General features: G+C 33.2%; 1 protein-coding gene across 5 annotated transcripts in view; it reads left to right on the top strand.

The window, feature by feature from the left end:
* The window catches only part of DCAF12 (DDB1 and CUL4 associated factor 12), a 150,358-nt gene that overhangs the window by 31,903 nt on the left and 100,812 nt on the right, over window positions 1–17,643 (top strand). Inside the window, exon 2 of one of the 5 annotated variants that reach the window (XM_074200102.1) lies at window positions 752–802. The exons of the other annotated variants lie outside the window; for them this stretch is intronic. Coding sequence (XP_074056203.1) covers window positions 756–802 — 47 coding nt within the window. The 5' untranslated portion in view covers window positions 752–755. The remainder of the gene's footprint in view (window positions 1–751; window positions 803–17,643) is intronic. 5 annotated transcript variants of the gene reach the window in all.

Here is a 17,643-nt window from a genome sequence, read left to right as displayed (position 1 = left end):
TTTTTAATTATGATTTGTTGATTGTTTTCCTAATTTGAGCTGTCCTTGCATCCTTAATATGAATCCTCTGTTTTCTTAAAATTTTAGAATGATATTAGTGATGTTGGTCAATAGTGCTACTTAATTTTATCCTTCCCTGATTTAGGTATTATAACTGCAATTGTCTTAAAAGGATTTTGGTAGAAATCTTTATCAGTTTTTGAGATTAATTCATGTAATATAGGTACTGGTTGTTCTTTAAATGTTTGACAGAATTCTCCTGGGAATTCATTAGAATAAGATTTTTAATTTGGTAGTTTCTTTAGATATTTCTTTCTTTATTCTGTTTTCTTTTTTGAAATTGTGCTATTTAAGATCTCAATTTGATTTTCTATCAGTTTGAGTATTTAATATTTTTAGTTACTCCTTATTTTGTGTTTTCTGTTTTGTCAGCATCTGTGTATAATAGGGTTTATTTCTTTTGGTTTTATTGCTATTTTACTTTGAATATTTACTATTTTGTTGATTTGATTTCCCTCTTAAAAATCAGATTAACCAAAGATTTTTTGATTTTTTATTAATCTTTACAAAGAACACATTTTCAGGTTCATTTCTATGGGATTTTTTCTAGTTTCTCAATTTATCTTCTACATTTTAACATTTCCTCTTTTGTACTTATTTTAGGTTTGCTTATTTATTGACTATTCAATTTTTTAACTGCACACTCAGTTCATTAATCTTCTTTTTCTATTTTGTTAATGTATGTTTGTAGGGATATGATTTTTCCTCTGAGGACTGCTTTAGCTGAATCCCAGAAATTTTGGTATGTTTTTTCATCATTATAATTTCTTTCACATAAGTAATTACTTCTTTGACATATTCATTATTTAGGATTCCATTGTTAAAAACATCATTTGGATCTGTATCTTTTGTTTGTGGTCCCTGAATTGATTACTAGTTTATTGTCTGTAAAGTAAATGTTTACTATGTCTGCCTTTTGTTTTCAATATCTCTGTGCTTAAATATATGATCAGTTTTTGTCAGAGTTCATGTGGTTCTGAGAGACATGTATATTTTTAAAATATAAATTTACTTTTAATTTATTTTGAAATCCTAATTTAAGAAAATATCCATTAGTTTGCCCTCTGAGTAGATCAACACTCTTATCTGGATGTGGATGACATGTTTCATCATGAGTCTTCTTATGATGGATCATTATATTGATCAATTACCTAAGCATTTCACAGTTGATTATCTTTATGATATTTCTGTTATTGTGTAAATTGTTCTTCTGGTTTTGATCACCTCATTTTATGATAGTTCATTCATGTAAGTCTTCTCAAATTTTTCAGAAGTCATCCTCTCCAGTAGTATTCAGTCCTATTTATATACTATAACTGGTTAAGCCATTCCCCAAATGACAGATATTCCCTCAGTTTCTAATTCATTATCACTACAAAAAGAGCTGCTATATATGATTTTTTTGTACAAATGGTTCTTTTTCATCTTTCTCTGACCTCTTTGGAATAAAGCTCAACCCCTCCCCCCTGCCAGCAGTATTGTTGGATCAAAATTTATGAACAGTTGACTTAGCTTTGCGGAGTTAGTTCCAAATTGTTTTCACAACTGTTTGTACTAGTTAAAACTCCACAAATAGTGCATTCATGTTTCTGTTTTCCCACTTCCACTACAACATTTGTCATTTTCCTTTTTAGTTATCTTAGCCAGTCTGATGAGTGTTAGGTGGCACTTTAGTTGCTTTAACTTGCATTTCTCTAATTATTAGAGATTGTAAAGCATTTATATGGATATTGAGTATTGGAGTTCTTCCTCTGAAAACTAACTGTATTCATATCTTTTGATTATTCAAGAATGGCTTTTATTCTTGCAAATTTGAATCACTTTTCTATATCTAGGAGTGAGACCTTTATTAAAGAAATTTGTCACAAAGGTTTTCCCTCCCCAGTTTTCTATTCTATTGTCTAAGTCCAGTTATAGTTTTGTAGTATAGTTTAGGATCTGGTAATGCTAGATCTCCTTCCTTTCCATTTTCCTCCCCTTTTATTCCCTTGGTATTCTTGACCTTTCCTTCTTTCTTTTATTATTTTTCCTAATTCTCTAAAGTTATTCTTTGGTAACTTGATTGGCATGGTGATAAACAAGTAAATTAATATTTTAACTTACATTATAGTATATCATTCTGGCCTACTGTCAATCAATCTGTCTCTGTCTCCCTCTTTTGTTTGTTTGTGTGGGGTAATGGGTTAAGTGACTTGCCCAAAATCACACAGCTAGTAAATATCAAGTATCTGAGGTGGGATTTGGACTAAAGTTCTCCTGACTTCATGGCTGGTGGTCTATCCACTGCTCTACCTAGCAGCCCCTTCAATTAATATTTCTAATGTGATTTAGATCTATTTTTATTCATGTGCAGAATTTTTATGATTGTGTTCATATAGTTCCTTTGGCAGGTAGACTCCCAAGAGAAAAACATATTCTTTAGCAGTCCCATTTAGAAAATGCCATTAGCTTTTATTTCTCTCAGTTTTATATTTTCCTTTTTTAAAAAATCTTTTCATTCAACTTAAGAGAGGAATATTGAAATCTCTAAGTCTGCATTTTTGCGGTTGAGTTAATATTTCCTTTACTAACTTAAATGCTATGGCTTGTGGACCAAGTTTAATGTTGAAGTCAGTTTCTTATTTGTGATACTTTTGGCATAGGCGCCCTGGCTATGCCTTTTTGAAGAAGATTTTCTTTTCCCTCATTCTCTTCATTATTTATTTTCCTTTTCTTGCTAATTTAGACTTCGATTCTTTGATTCATGACTTCAATTTTTGTGACAGTAACATTCCTAGAAAAACAGCACAAAAGTAAACATGGATCTTGATATGTTGTAAACCTTTGGGAAAATAACGGGTTAGGTTTCAAGGATCACCAAAAACTATCATTCACTAGAGATTGATGAAAAAATATCCTTTTGAGCATACAATTTTTGAAACAAAACTTTAATTCTAGTAATATGGACTTGGCTTAACATAGTAACCATGTAATAACTCATAAAATGTAGGGAAGAGGAAAGGCAATGCCAGATGGGAGGAAGGGGCAGGGTAGCAATGTCAGGAGAACCCAAAGATATAAAGGGAAAGGAACAATTTGTTCTCTCTAATCTTTAATTCAGCAAACTGGGGAAGAGTAGGGGAAGAAGGGAGGAAACATTTGCCTTTCAGGGAATCTGAAGCTTGGAAGTAGTTTCTTGCTTCACAGAACACTAGTGACAGTGCTGGAAGAAATAGCTGGGTTACCACAATCTCATTTCCCCAGAAATTTAGCCACTTGTCTGTTTTTTCATCTCCCTCATCTCATACATGAGAGATTATGGATTTCTATGATGGTATCACTTTTACAAATACTTTCCTCCCTTTTGCTGATATAAACTTACATATATTGAGCCTCTCATTTTTTTCCTACTGCACAATGTCCATGGTTGCCAACATGAAAATGAAAATGAGATTACTAATAAAATCATGTAAATGCTTAAAGATGCAATAATTAAAGACTTGAACATTGAGAATTAACCATATTTAGTTCTTTATTCTCTGTATTTCCTCTTGAAATTAAAATTTTTAAGGCACCTATTTTGGGTTCTCTCTAACAGTTTCTGTTATTGTCTTGTTCTTGTCTCTGGCTCCTTTTTTTTTTTTCTATTTTCACTTTAAGAGATACCAGTTCCAGCAGGTGACAAAGAGCATGTTGTCCCCCATGGTAGAATTATTTCTGTGTTCCTAATTGTGCAGTTCATTAATGACCTTTTCCCACATCCACTCCAAATCTGTAGGTAAAATTTTAAGAAGTTTAGTCAATAATGTTTCAGGCTTTTTTTTTTCTGCACCTCTTCTCTTTGACTTGTGCTTTCAACTGTGTTTCTTTTTTAAAAAAGTCTTTTCATGGTCTCTCTCCTTATTTTGTTGTTGTTGTCCTTTGTTGTTATCTTGGTATACCCTTCTTATATTTCTGTTGAGAAGCAAAAATCTCATATCACATGAAAAGAGGTACAAGTCACCTTTTATAGTAGAGGGAAAAAAATGGAGAATGTGAGCATTAATTATATCTTACTTTCAATAGATTGGGCTTAAAGAGGGAATAGCATATACTCCCCAATTAAGTTTAGAAATTATCTTGACCTAGAGAGAAATAGAAGGGGCTGATAGAAGGGAGGGCAAATATAGAAGGGAAAAGAAGAGAGGAAGGCTAATAGAAGGAAGGGAAGATCGAGGGAGGTAGCAGTCAGATGCAAAATACTGGTGAGGAAAGAAATAGGAAAAAAAAGTATAAATGCAAGAAGATAGGATGGAGCATAATACAGTTAGTAATCAAAATGGTGAATGTGAATGGGATGAACAGTGGATAATAGTGGATTAAACAGACTCCTACAATATGTTGTTTACACAAAACAAATTTGAAACAGATACATACAGAATAAAAGTAAAAGACTGGAGCAGAATATATTGTTTCAGTTGAAGTAAAAAAAGGCAGGAATAGCAATCTTGATCTCTCACAAAGAAAAAGAAATAAAAAGACTTTAGAGAGATAAGGAAACTAAAGAAGAGGTTAATAAAATCAAAAGTAAAAACCTAATAAATAAAAGTAAAGTTGGTTTTTATTGGAAAAAAACAATAATTAAACTTTTGGTTAATTTGATATAAAAAAGGAAAGAGAAAAAATCAAATTACCAGTATGAAAAATTCAAAAGGTGAACTTACCACCAATGAAGAGGAAATTAAAGCAATAATTTGGAGCTATTTTTGCCTAATTATATACCAAGAAATCTGACAATCTAAGCAAAATGTTTGAATACAAGTTGCCCAAATTAGCAGAAATGGGAATAAAACACTTAACCTCATTTTCAGAAAAAGAAATAGAACAAGGCATTGATCAACTCCCTAAAGAGTTCTCTAGGACCAGATGAATTTATAAGTGAATTCTTTCAAACACTTAAAGAACAATTAATTCCAATACTGAATAAACTAGTTGGAGAATCAAAAATTTCTTCAGATCTGGTATCTTAAGAGTATTGTAGGTGGGGCAGCTAGGTGGCACAGTGGATAGAGCATCAGTCCTGGAGTCAGACATTTAATAATCACCTAGCTGTATTACCTTGAGCAAGTCACTCAACCCCATTGCCTTAAATTTTTTTTAAAAAGTGTTTTAAACTCTTTTTCATTGTTTGTACATCAGTCTTTTTTCATTTATGATTAGGCTTACATTTGTAGGATTGGTCATTTTGTACTTAAGTGCTCTTCTAAAAATATACTATTCCGTCCTGCATTTTTTTTTAGGGTTTTTTTTTTTTTTTTGCAAGGTAATGAATGGGGTTAAGTGGCTTGCCCAAGGCCACACAGCTAGGTAATTTTTAAGTGTCTGAGACTGGATTTGAACTCAGGTTCGATACTCTATCCGCTGTGCCACCTAGCTGCCCCTGTCCTGCATTTTTTTTTTAGCAAGTACTGAATAGTTTTGTGATAATTTCATTTCTTTTCCTTGTATTTGAATACTTTTGTCTTGTTGGCTTGTAGAAGTTTTACTTCCTAATAAGCAGTTTCTTGGAGTTCAGCCTTGCAGTTTTTTTTCCCTAGAGGTTGTTTATGGATTCTTTAGATTAGCTTAAATTTTCTTTTTTTTTAATTGTATGAACAGTTCTCTTATATTACTTTTTGCATTACAGTATTCAGGTTTTTGAACTTCTATTCTTCTGGGAGACCTAAATAGGCTGATCCTTCTAAGCATAGTTTCCTTAAAGTCAATTTGTTCTGCTCATATGGAGAACATTCTTTTAATACTGTTTTTGTTTTTATTATGCTTCTCTTCTTCCATATTATCTTTCACTTTGTGTATTTACATTCCTAATAAGTTATCCTTTTTTGTTTCTTTGGTGACTTGTCAATGCGGGCTCAATTTTTTTCTATTTTTACCACTACTTCTGTCAGTACAGGCTTTAAATTCTGATTTTACAATTCACATTTCTCTTTTAAATCATTCAAGAATGTCCTGTGGTTTCATTCTGTTTTGGGAATGTACAGGATCTTTAATCTGATCAGATATTGATTCATTTTCCTTTGTCTTGCTATATTTATTTGTAGATACCTAACTTTTTTTTTTACACTAGTGTTGGAGTCTATGCTTCTTCTGCTGCTGATGTATTCCTTGTTGATTTATCCATTTGTACTCATAGAGTTTTCTTACTCCTGTGATTTTTTTGGTTGTTTTTGCAAGACATTAATATAATGGTGATAGCGGGAGGTGAAGACTAGCAAAGAACTTTTTGGAGCAGGTAATACTTAAGCTGAGTCTTTTTTTAATTATTTAAGGCAGTGGGGTTAAGTGACTTGCCCACAGTCACATAGCTAGGTGATTATTGTCTGAAGCCAAATTTGAACTCTGGTCCTCCTGACTGCAGGGCCAGTACTCTATCACTGCACCACCATCTTCCCCCCCCCCCCCCTTTATCTTATTCATTTTCAGATTCCCTCCTCTCTAATGATGATTTTTATGAGGGCTGGATCTTAAAGCATCTCTACATTTTCCCAAGCTGGCATTATATAGTTCCTTATCCCAGGTCTCTGCCCCCATATGACTTGGGGACAAAAGTGGTCCTAGGTGGATGCTTGATGTTCCTTTTCTCAGGCTTAATGGAATGCTCATAGTCCATGATACATGTTCCCTCTGTTCCTTAATTCTCTGTCTCAACAGCACCAAGTGCTGCCACATGTGCCTTAGAAAATTTCTGTTTTTGAATTTGAATTCTCTGAAATACTGGGAGAATGAAGGGTGTTGAGTCCTGGACATAGGTCTTTCCCCCTTTTCCTCCATCTCTACTCTCTTAGAGAACTCTTGTGCATTACAAAATACTACCGAAGGGGGTGGCTAGGTGGCGCAGTGGATAAAGCACGGGCCCTGGAGTCAGGAGTACCTGGGTTCAAATCAGGTCTCAGACACTTAATAATTACCTAGCTGTGTGGCCTTGGGCAAGCCACTTAACCCCATTTGCCTTGTAAAAACCTAAAAACAAAACAACAACAAAAAATACTACTGAAGCCTAAGCAAATTTTTGCTGATTGTAGTTCATTTAAGAGGAAGGATCTAGGAGTGGATTTGAGATCTGTTATAAGTCTTGAGTTGGCTTTTGCAGCCCTGCTGTCTATATGAGGGGCAATGAGGGAGGAAGACCTGGCCTTCTCTGCTGTTAGTTCAGGTTTTTATCGTGTGTGTGTGTGTGTGTTGTATCTTAGACCACAGAGACAATAGAAATTCTTTTGCATCTGTTAATTCATATTTTAGAAAAGTTATAGTTATCCTGAGAATTCTTTGTCTTGTTTGGTTCTCTGTCTTGTTAATCATCTACAATTGCCTTTATTTCTACTTCATTTGCTGTTATTTCATTTGCTTTTCCCTTCTTTTGGAGGGCAGTAATTAATGGTTTGTGTATTAATTTTTAATCTTCTAACTTTATCTATTAATTCAATGTTATTTTGTTTTCATTTGTATATATGTATTTTTAGAATGGGGGGGTTATGGTTTTGGTTTCATTTTTCTAGGGTTTTTTAAACTTTTTTCTTTGTTTCCAGTTTATTGATCTCTTTTTTTGATATATTTTAATTTTTTCCAATTACATTTTAAAACTTTTAAAAAAGTTTTGAGTTCCAAATTCTATCTCCTTTCCCTTCCTTGAGACAGTAAGGAATCTGATATAGTTTATATATGTGCAATCATGTAAAATATTTCCATATTAGTCATTTTGTATGAGAAGATTAAAAAAGATAAGGTGAAAATAGCATGTATCAGTCTGTATTCAGATAATATCAGTTCTTTCTCTGGAGACAAATAGTGTGCTTCATTAGTCCTTTGGGATTATTTTAGATTATAGTGAAGTCATTCCTAATTCTTTATCATATAATATTGCTGTTACTATGTACAATGGTCTCCTGGTTCTGTGTACTTCACTTTGCATCAGTTCATATAAGTCTTTTCAGATTTTTCTGAAATCATCCAGTTTGTCATTTCATGTTAGCATAATGATAATTCCATCACAATCATACACTACATCTGGTCTCATCATTCCCCAGTTGATGGGCATCCTCTTGATTTCCATTTCTTAGTCACACGAAAAGAACTGCTATAAATATTTCTCTTTTGGATATTGTTGGAATATAGACCCTTGAAACATTGCTGAATCAAAGGGTATGCACAATTTTTATAACCTTTTAAGGATAGTCCTGAATGGTTCAATCAGTTCACAACTATACCAGCAGTGCCTTAGTGTCCCAGTTTTCTCATACCCACTACAACACTTATCATTTTCCCTTTTTGTTAATATTTATTAATATTACTATTAATATCCTATGAGGATAGGTGTGAGGTGGTACCCCAGAATTGTTTTAATTTGCATTTCTCTACTCAGTAGTGATTTAAAGCATTTTTCATAAGACTAAAGGATAATTTTGGTTTCTTTATCTGAAAACTATCTGTTCATATCCTTTAACCATTTATCAATTGGGGAATGACTTGTGGTTTGATAAACTTTATGTTTGAAAAAGAGACCTTTATCAAAGATAACTTCTTTCAAAAATTTTCCCCGTTTTCTGCTTTCTTTTTAATTTTGTTTGCATTGTTTTTGTGTAAAACCTTTTTAAGTTTAAACAATCAAAATTAATCTATTTTACATTTTGTAATACTCTCTATATTTTCTTTGGTCCTAAATTTTTCTTTTATCCATAGATCTGACAAATAAATTATTCTACGCTCTCCTAATTTGCTTATAACAATCATGTGCACATTTTGACTGTATCTTGGTATATAGTATAAAATGTTGGTAATTTTCCACTGTAATGTTTTTCAGTTTTCCCAGCAGTTATACCAGATAATCAGTTTTTGTTCCAAATTCTTGGATCTTTGCATTTATCTCTATATTAGATATATATTTTGGTCATTAACTATAATGTAATATGTACCTAATCTATTCCATTATATCTATATTTTTACTGTATTTCTTAGTATCAAAGTGTTTTGATAATTACCACTTTATATTATCTGATCTTTGGAGATCAGATATGTTACCAGATCTTTTTTTCATTATTCCCTTGATATACTTGACCTTTTCTTCTTCCAAATGAGTTTTGATATTTTTCTAGCTCTATAATTTTTTGGCAACTTCATTGGTATGGCACTAAATAGATTAATTTAGGTAAAATTGTCATTTTTTATTATATTGATTTGGCCTATCTTTGAGTAATTGGTTTTTCTCCAGTTGTTTAGATCTGATTGTATTTACATAAAAAGAATTTTGTAATTGTGTTCATATAGTTCCTGAGTTTCTCTTGGCAGGTAGTCTCCCAAGTATTTTATATTATCTAGATTTATTTCAGATGGAATTTCTCTATCTCTTGATGCTGAATTTTGTTGACAATATATAGAAATGCTGATTATTTATATGGGTAATACATTTTCTTTAAAAAGTATCCCGGAGGGGCAGCTAGGTGGCACAGTAGATAGAGCACTAGCCCTGGAGTCAGGAGTACCTGAGTTCAAATCCAGCCTCAGACACTTAATAATTACCTAGCTATGTGGCCTTGGACAAGCCACTTAACCCCATTTGCCTTGCAAAAACTGAAAAAAAAAAAACTAAAAAAAGTATCCCAGAAGCTTTGGAATTTGTCATTTTCCTATGATTTTTCATGCAATTAAGGAATGATTGCCATATCATCCTGTCCATTCAAATCTGGTTGAGTTTTTTTTTTTTTAATGTGGTACTATTCAACTATGTTTAGTACCTTCTCAGTCTTTTCTCAAAGAAAAAAAAATATAGGGGTATGTGTGTGTGTGTGTGTGTACTATATAGATGTAAGATAAAGGCCTGTTTACACATATGCATGTTTTACTTATTCAAAGTCCTGCTTCTCTCATTCCTTATTCCTGAATTGTTTTATAACATTTTTCATCATCCTCATTTTTGCTCCCCACTTCGCATTGAAGTCACTGAGTATTAAAATAGATGTTGATTTAATTTTGAGAAAGTTCTTCAGATGATCATCTACTTTTCCCCCCTTTTAGTCTTAAGATCACCAAACATCCCATCTTTCTCATGTTTTTGGACAAATAATAAAACTGATTCTATCAAATTTTTTATCTGAGTTACTGAAGAAAGTCTGTCATTTGATTTCCTTTTCCATCACTGTGTTGAAAGGAAAATTCTTCATTTGAACTCTTCACCCTGATTAATGACAAAGGGCAATTAAAGGACAATGAATTAAAAGTTTGTAATTAATATGTCAAGGTAACTGCACGTTGACTGACTGATGACTGGAGATCAGCCAGCTCTTCAAGGCAGGGACAACCTTTATGGGTAACTTTTAAAAAAAATTCAGATAGGTGCACCTCAGCAAAAGTGGTTGGACCTTTGCATCTCAATTTCTCTCCAAGGTAGCAAAAACATGACAATTTGCAGCTAGAGGTACATGACAAAGAGTAAGTAATACAAAGAGCTGCAGACTTGATCTTCCCCCCAACAGCAGGGCTGGGAACAATGGGATACTGAGTCAACGTAACTTACAACTCCCCTATTTGGTACTAATTTTACATACACAATATATATGCTTCAGTACCACATTGAACCTCAACTTCATCCTGACTTCTGCTCCTGATTGTGTCAAATTCATGATTATAAACTAGGGGACTTAAATTCTCACAGTAGGAAACAAGTATCACACATGTAGTCCCATGTGTCCATCAATGTCACAAAACTAAAGTCATAATCTCATGTATCCCCCAAGGAGACAAGTCTTGTTAAATAGGCCCTAAATGTAAACTAAAATATATACAGCCCAAACCACTTAGAGGTTTTAAACCATGTAATAATTTTAGAATGGAGATTTACATAACACCAAAGTCATAAAACTCAGTAAACATAAATACCACGAAAACAGAAGATAATAGTAAGACAATAATGAGCATCAATTTCAGATAAAAGCAGTCTTCCTTGTAACATGAAAACTCTTTCACAAAATTTAGTTACCCAGCACATTTCATCTTGTGTCCCAGATACCTGGTCTCTTTACAGTGGATTTCCTTCTTTGCCTCCAATTTACCTGTAGATTCCTAGATGATTCTAGGAAAATCTTTTGCAAAAAAGATCTCAATACATTAAGTTAATCATCCTTCTCCATTTTCTTTTTCTAATAACTAGGTCTTTTGGTGAAAACCAGTTCAAGCTTCATGTTCCTGGTTTTATTATCAATAGAGCCATAAAAACATCAAATTTAGGAAGCCATTATTCATTTGAAACTTTAGAAATTTCAGTCATCACATTCTACTTGCTATTTCTATCTTCTATATAATTATCAGTGCATCTTTAGAGCAGAAATGTACACATCAGTAACATCACCAAGAAAACTCAGTAAACATAAATGAAACAGAAGTCTTAAATGTAACTTCTACAACTTATCATAACATGTATAAGACCTTTTAAGAACTTAGCATTGGGGGTGGCTAGGTGGCGAAGTGGATAGAGCACTGGCCTTGGAGTCAGGAGTACCTGAGTTCAAATCTGGCCTCAGACACTTAATAATTACCTAGCTGTGTGGCCTTGGGCAAGCCACTTAACCCCATCTGCCTTGCAAAAAAACTAAAAAAACAAACAAAAAAAAGAACTTACATCGGAACATGACTAAAGTGTATATATTCCATTAGACAAATTTGAAATAGAAATCATTTCATATTATTCTTAAAACTTTCTATTAATTAACACTTCTATTAATCTCCCCCTTAGAAGTAGGAGATACTTTAAGAACTTAATACTATATATGAATACAGTTAGCAATACCCATAGAAAAAAGATGCTTTTCATCCCTAGGTTCAACATTAAACAAATGAGCTTGCTTTTAGATTCTTAAGAGCAATAACTAAACTTAGAATGGGATGTGTAAATAAAATAAATCTCAAATTATAAAGTTTTGTATATAGAAAACATGTTCAGTTATTAAACATTCAAATAGATATAAAAGTAGACAACTGCTTTCAGAAGCCCCTTAAACAATGGAAATATCTTAGTATTGTTCTGTCACAATTTTGTAAGAAATCATGAGCAGATGGATTTCAGAAAAATCTGGAAAGATTTAGATGAGTTGATGATGCAGAGTGAAGTGAATAGAACCAGAAAATATTGTATGCATTAACAGCAACATTGTATGAAGACTTAGTTCTTTGCAGCAGTACAGTGGTTAAAGACAATTCTAAAAGACTCATGATGAAAAATGTCAACCACATCTAGAGAAATATATGAAGTCTAAATGTAAATCAAAGCAGACTCCTTTACACTTTTTAAATTTGTGTCATTTTTTTTCCTTTCCCTCTTGTCCTTATTCTTTCTTTTACAACTTGACTAATCTGGAAATACATTTAACATAATTGTACATGTATAACCTATATCAGATTATTCACTGTCTGAGAGCTGGTGGGGGAGGGAAGGAGAAGGGAAAACATGGAACTCAAAATCTCATAAAAGATGAATGTTGAAAACTATCTTTACATGTAATCGGAAAAAAATAAACATAAATATAACAACTGAAATATCTTTAAGATGACTCTTAGTAGTTTGCATGCAAAACCTAAGTAAAATCAGATTTTTCCATTAAAGTAATACAAGGTGACTCTAAAGTTATTCTCTACTAAGGTAACTGACTATACTGAACTTCTTTTCTTTGAAACAAAAACAGAAATTCCTGACTTTAACTTCACAATTTAATAGTTTATGTTTTTGTTTAACAAACTTCTTTCCTTTGTTTAATTTTACCCATATCATTCTGAAAGAACTACTTTAGGAGCAAAGCCTTAAATATATGATATGTTAAAGTACTAATTTAACTCTTTGTTTAAGCCTTGGAATGACTACAAATTTAGATCAAAACAGCCAGATCATTCCCACTTGTAGCTTATTATAGTAATATAAATGCTTTATACCAATATTATTCAGTATTGATTCAGAATTGCAATAAATCAGATTCAGTACTGTAATAACAAACTTCTACTATTTACATTCCATGATAATAAAAATAAGGGTGCAGAATGATCCTTAGCTCTTTTTGAATTCATGTAAGAGCCATAGTTAAATTTTACAGCCAATCATAACAAGTCCCACTTCCATTTACAAGGTACCAAATCAAGTGGGAAATATTCCTGTTTAAAAGGTACAAAATGGGAACACAGTGGGAAAAATAAGTCGACTGGATTGGCTGTGTTGTACCCTCAACCTTTTCCTAATATAAAAATTCCACTTGGAATTGTTCCCAGTTCTGGGCAGCACATGTTCCCCCTTGAATGATGGACTATTGTTTGCCTTATAATACAGCCAATCATCCATGAAATCATAATTCAGAATATTGGATTACAGTTACATGGGATTTCACCTCAAATACCAAGTTTCACTAAACATAGCTTAGTCCTGTTATTTCTCTTCTCATAGTGATATGTGTTGGTCTTTTAAAAACTTACTCAATATCTTTTTCTTCCTTTTGTCTACCAGAATCTAAACTCAGCCAGGTATAAAATATTTCACTAGAATTCAAGAAAATAATCACATTCTGGATTCCCACATTGAGAATACATGATAGTTGACTCAAACACTTAGAAAAACAACACTGATCAATTGCTGTAAATCTCCATATTAACAGATATATCTATCTCTAAAGGTATTTTGTTTTCACCCCTTAAAAGGAAATAAATTTTTAGGAATGGAGTTTGTTAATACTAGGTTGTTTCAAGATGTACATAATCTCCACAAATGAAAGACAAATAACCTTAAAAAGAACACTCCTCCTTTATACACGAATTCCATAACACAGCAAGCTCTTGCACAGAGGTTGCTAAGACCTTATGACCAGATGGTCCCAAGAAAACGTGAGAAAGGAAAGTTTATAAAATATATTTTTATTCCTTTTTCCACACAGCAATTGAGTATCTTCCCTTTTAAAATAACTATATAATTGATTGGGGTTAAACCCATTTTAACCCCAAAGAACAATCTTATGATTTTCATAAGTGATAGCCAAATAATTTTAGGTAAAACTTCTTCTTAAATACAAGCAAATCTGCAAATTCATATTTTCTTAAATTACATAGAACACTTGGTCATCAGTGCTGATAAAATAAGTTTTCAAACATTTTTCCATCTTCTTTTAAAAGTTCAATTCATAATCTAGCAACATTCAGATTATAAGATAAGTATATCTATTTAAGGCCATGGGGTCAAGTGACTTGCCCAAGATTACACAGGCAATTAAGTGTCTGGATTTGAACTCTTTCCTCCTGACTCCAAGGCTGGTACTCTATCCACTGTGCCACCTAGCTGCCCTGAGAAGCATATCTGATACAGTAGTTTACCAAGCCCCATATAAAGTTATCAAGTTTGAAGGAATTACACATTATTAAATAATAACAAGATTTATGTAGTGATTGCTCTGTGCCATGCACAATGTTAAGCATTTTACAATCAAAAAATTGATTCTCACAACAACCCTGGGAGGGTGAGAGCTATTATTTCCCCTTACAAATTTAGTAAACTCAGATAAACAGAAAGTTACTTGCTTATGATTATACATTTAATGTCTTAATGTAGTTTATTAGGGTTTAATTTATTAAAATTATCTTCATAGGAAAACACACTTAGGCCACATTCTTATTTCCTTCAGGAAATATTTCAATCAGATCAAAGCCAGATTTATAATCGCTAATGGAAACATTTAAATATTAATTCATCCGAAGTCCATTTACTATTAGCACTTCAAAAGAGAGATTATTATCCATAAAGTCATTAAAAAATAAAAGATGAGGTGACAATTCCCAGCTTCCTACCTTTTTGACCATTTTCTCAATTAGTTGGGTCAATTCTTAGTCTGCCTTTTTTTATTTTTTTTAATTTTATTTATTTTGAGTTTTACAATTTTCCCCCTAATCTTACTTCCCTCCCCCACCCCCCTCAGAAGGCAATTTGCCAATCTTTACATTGTTTCCATAGTATACACTGATCCAAATTGAATGTGATGAGATAGAAATCATATCCTTAAGGAAGAAATCATATCCTTAAGGAAGAAACATAAAGTATAAGAGAAAGCAAGATCAGACAATAAGATATTTAATAGTCCTTGGATTTTGTTCAAACTCCACAGTTCTTTCTCTGGATACAGATGGTATTCTCCATTGCAGACAGCCCAGAATTGTCCCTGATCATTGTACTGATGGAAAGAACAAGTCCATCAAGGTTGATCATCACTCCTATGTTGCTGTTAGGATGTACAGTGTTTTTCTGGTTCTGCTCATCTCACTCAGCATCAGTTCATACAAATCCCTCCAGGCTTCCCTGAAATCCCGTCCCTCCTGGTTTCTAATAAAACAATAGTGTTCCATGACATACATATACCATAGTTTGCTAAGTCATTCTCCAATTGAAGGACATTTACTTGATTTCCAATTCTTTGCCACCACAGGGCTGCTATGAATATTTTTGTACAAGTTGTTTTTACCCTTTTTCATCATCTCTTCAGGGATAGACCCAGTAGTGGTATTGCTGGATCAAAGGCTATGCACATTTTTGTTGCTCTTTGGGCATAATTCAAAATTGCTCTCCAGAAAGGTTGGATGAGTTCACAGCTCCACCAACAATGTAATAAGTGTCCCAGATTTCCCACAACCCTTCCAACCATATGACCATTATCCTTTCTGGTCATATTGACCAGTCTGAGAGGTGTGAGATGGTACCTCAGAGAAGCTTTAGTTTGCATTTCTCTAATAAGTAATGATTTAGAGCAATTTTTCATGTTAGTCTTTTTTTTTTAACCTATCTTTGAGACTTTCAAGATAAGGAACTCCTGAAAATATTCAGATTCTAATTCCTTTCCCCCTTGAATTTCAAATTGCATATCACAAATAATGACAAAGTTTCCCATATTCTAACTGAATGAAATCAAAACCCTTTCTCATTCCTCTTTCCAAAATCCTTTTACTCAGATCACACAATTTTCCTTAACTTTCTACAGATTGCTTCTCTTTAAATACCTTAAGTATCACCTGCTTCCTTTTCAACTTAGTTTATTAAAAGAAAAAAAAACTGCACCTGTCTTGTTTCTTTCACATCTTGATTCAGAATGTCCCTTGCTAATCACATCTCAGACTACATCTTTAATATACAGGTTTCTTATATTTCTCTTTTCTGTCATGTCTGCCTCTCCACCTTTGACCACATTCAGAAAAGTGAAAGAAAACAGAATCCCTTTTTTAAAAAGAGTATTGAAAGTTCTACTCCCATGTTTCCAAAAATACCAAGTTCCCTTCTCTCTCCCCCTCATTGTGAATATCTATCCCCATTATCCAAAACCAATCTGGACTCAGGCCATGTTGGATTTTGAGGTAGGCGATTTCTCTGTTGGCTGGGACGATAAAGGATCTCTCCTCCGCACCTCTAGAGGTTTTTTCTTAAATCTTTCTTTCCATTCTTCTCTCATTTTTCACCCTGATTTTTTTTTTTTAAATATGTGGAGTAATAGTTGTTCAAAAGCCCTCTCTACAGCACTGAAAAATCCCATAATGCAGGCTTAGGCTTTAGACCTACAAATTAAGTTTAAAATATTCATTTTAACTAAAATAATGATCCTTTTTCTGGCATATGTGTATATAAAATATGTGTAATATATATTTGTGTGTGTGTGTGTGCATACACACACACACACACACACACACATTTTTTCGTCTTAAAATTTTACTACCATGCCTCATGTCTCAGTTATGGACATAACTAGCAGGATTTTAGAAAGCTCTTATAGTTTGATTCTTTGCTGCATCTATGAATATTGCTATTCCCATGAAAATGCATACAAGGCTTTTATTCACCTGCTTTATAATAGGCTGTATTTTTCCTTTTGTCTTCTTTTCTCTGTGTATGAATGCACACACATACACACAGTTATCAAAATTGAAATTTTGGAACCTATTTATCATTCCCCATCCTGAGCTCTGGACAGTTAGTTATATTCTCTGCTGTTTCACTACTTAACTTATTGGGGGTGGGGGGCAGAGCTTCACTACAGCCTGCTTTCAGCCTGAATGCCAGCTTTTGAGGCAAGAGAAGGCCTTCCCAAGTTAAAGCCAAGAATGGAAAAAACCCTTAAAAAAACCCCCAAAGTCCAGGCAGTTGAAAAGAAAAATCTTCATTTGGGCATTTCACCTTGATTAATGGGGCAAATCTCACTACAAAGAGAATTAAAAGGAGTTTATTATAAATATATCAAGGTAGCAACACATTGACTGCCTTGATCACTGGAGTTCAACTTAACCATGGCTTCAAAGGATAGGGGTGAAGGCAGCTTTTCTAAATAATTTTTTAAAAATCCAGATAGGCCTACCTCAGCAAAAGAGACTGGACCTTGCATCTCAGTTCCTCCCCAAGGTAGCAAGAATGTGACAGAGTAGTAGGTAATATAAACAATTGCAGTCTTAACTCCTTCTCCAGCAGATTCCTGCCCCCCCCAAAATGGATTGATAAGCAGGGCTGGGAACAATAGGATACTAAGTCAATACAACTTTCTATACCTGCTGCCAATAACATTCTTTGAAATGTTTTCC

The sequence above is a fragment of the Macrotis lagotis genome, chromosome X (genome assembly GCF_037893015.1).
Source record: "Macrotis lagotis isolate mMagLag1 chromosome X, bilby.v1.9.chrom.fasta, whole genome shotgun sequence".
Taxonomy (NCBI): domain Eukaryota; kingdom Metazoa; phylum Chordata; class Mammalia; order Peramelemorphia; family Peramelidae; genus Macrotis; species Macrotis lagotis.
This window is presented reverse-complemented; position numbering and strand designations above follow the sequence as displayed.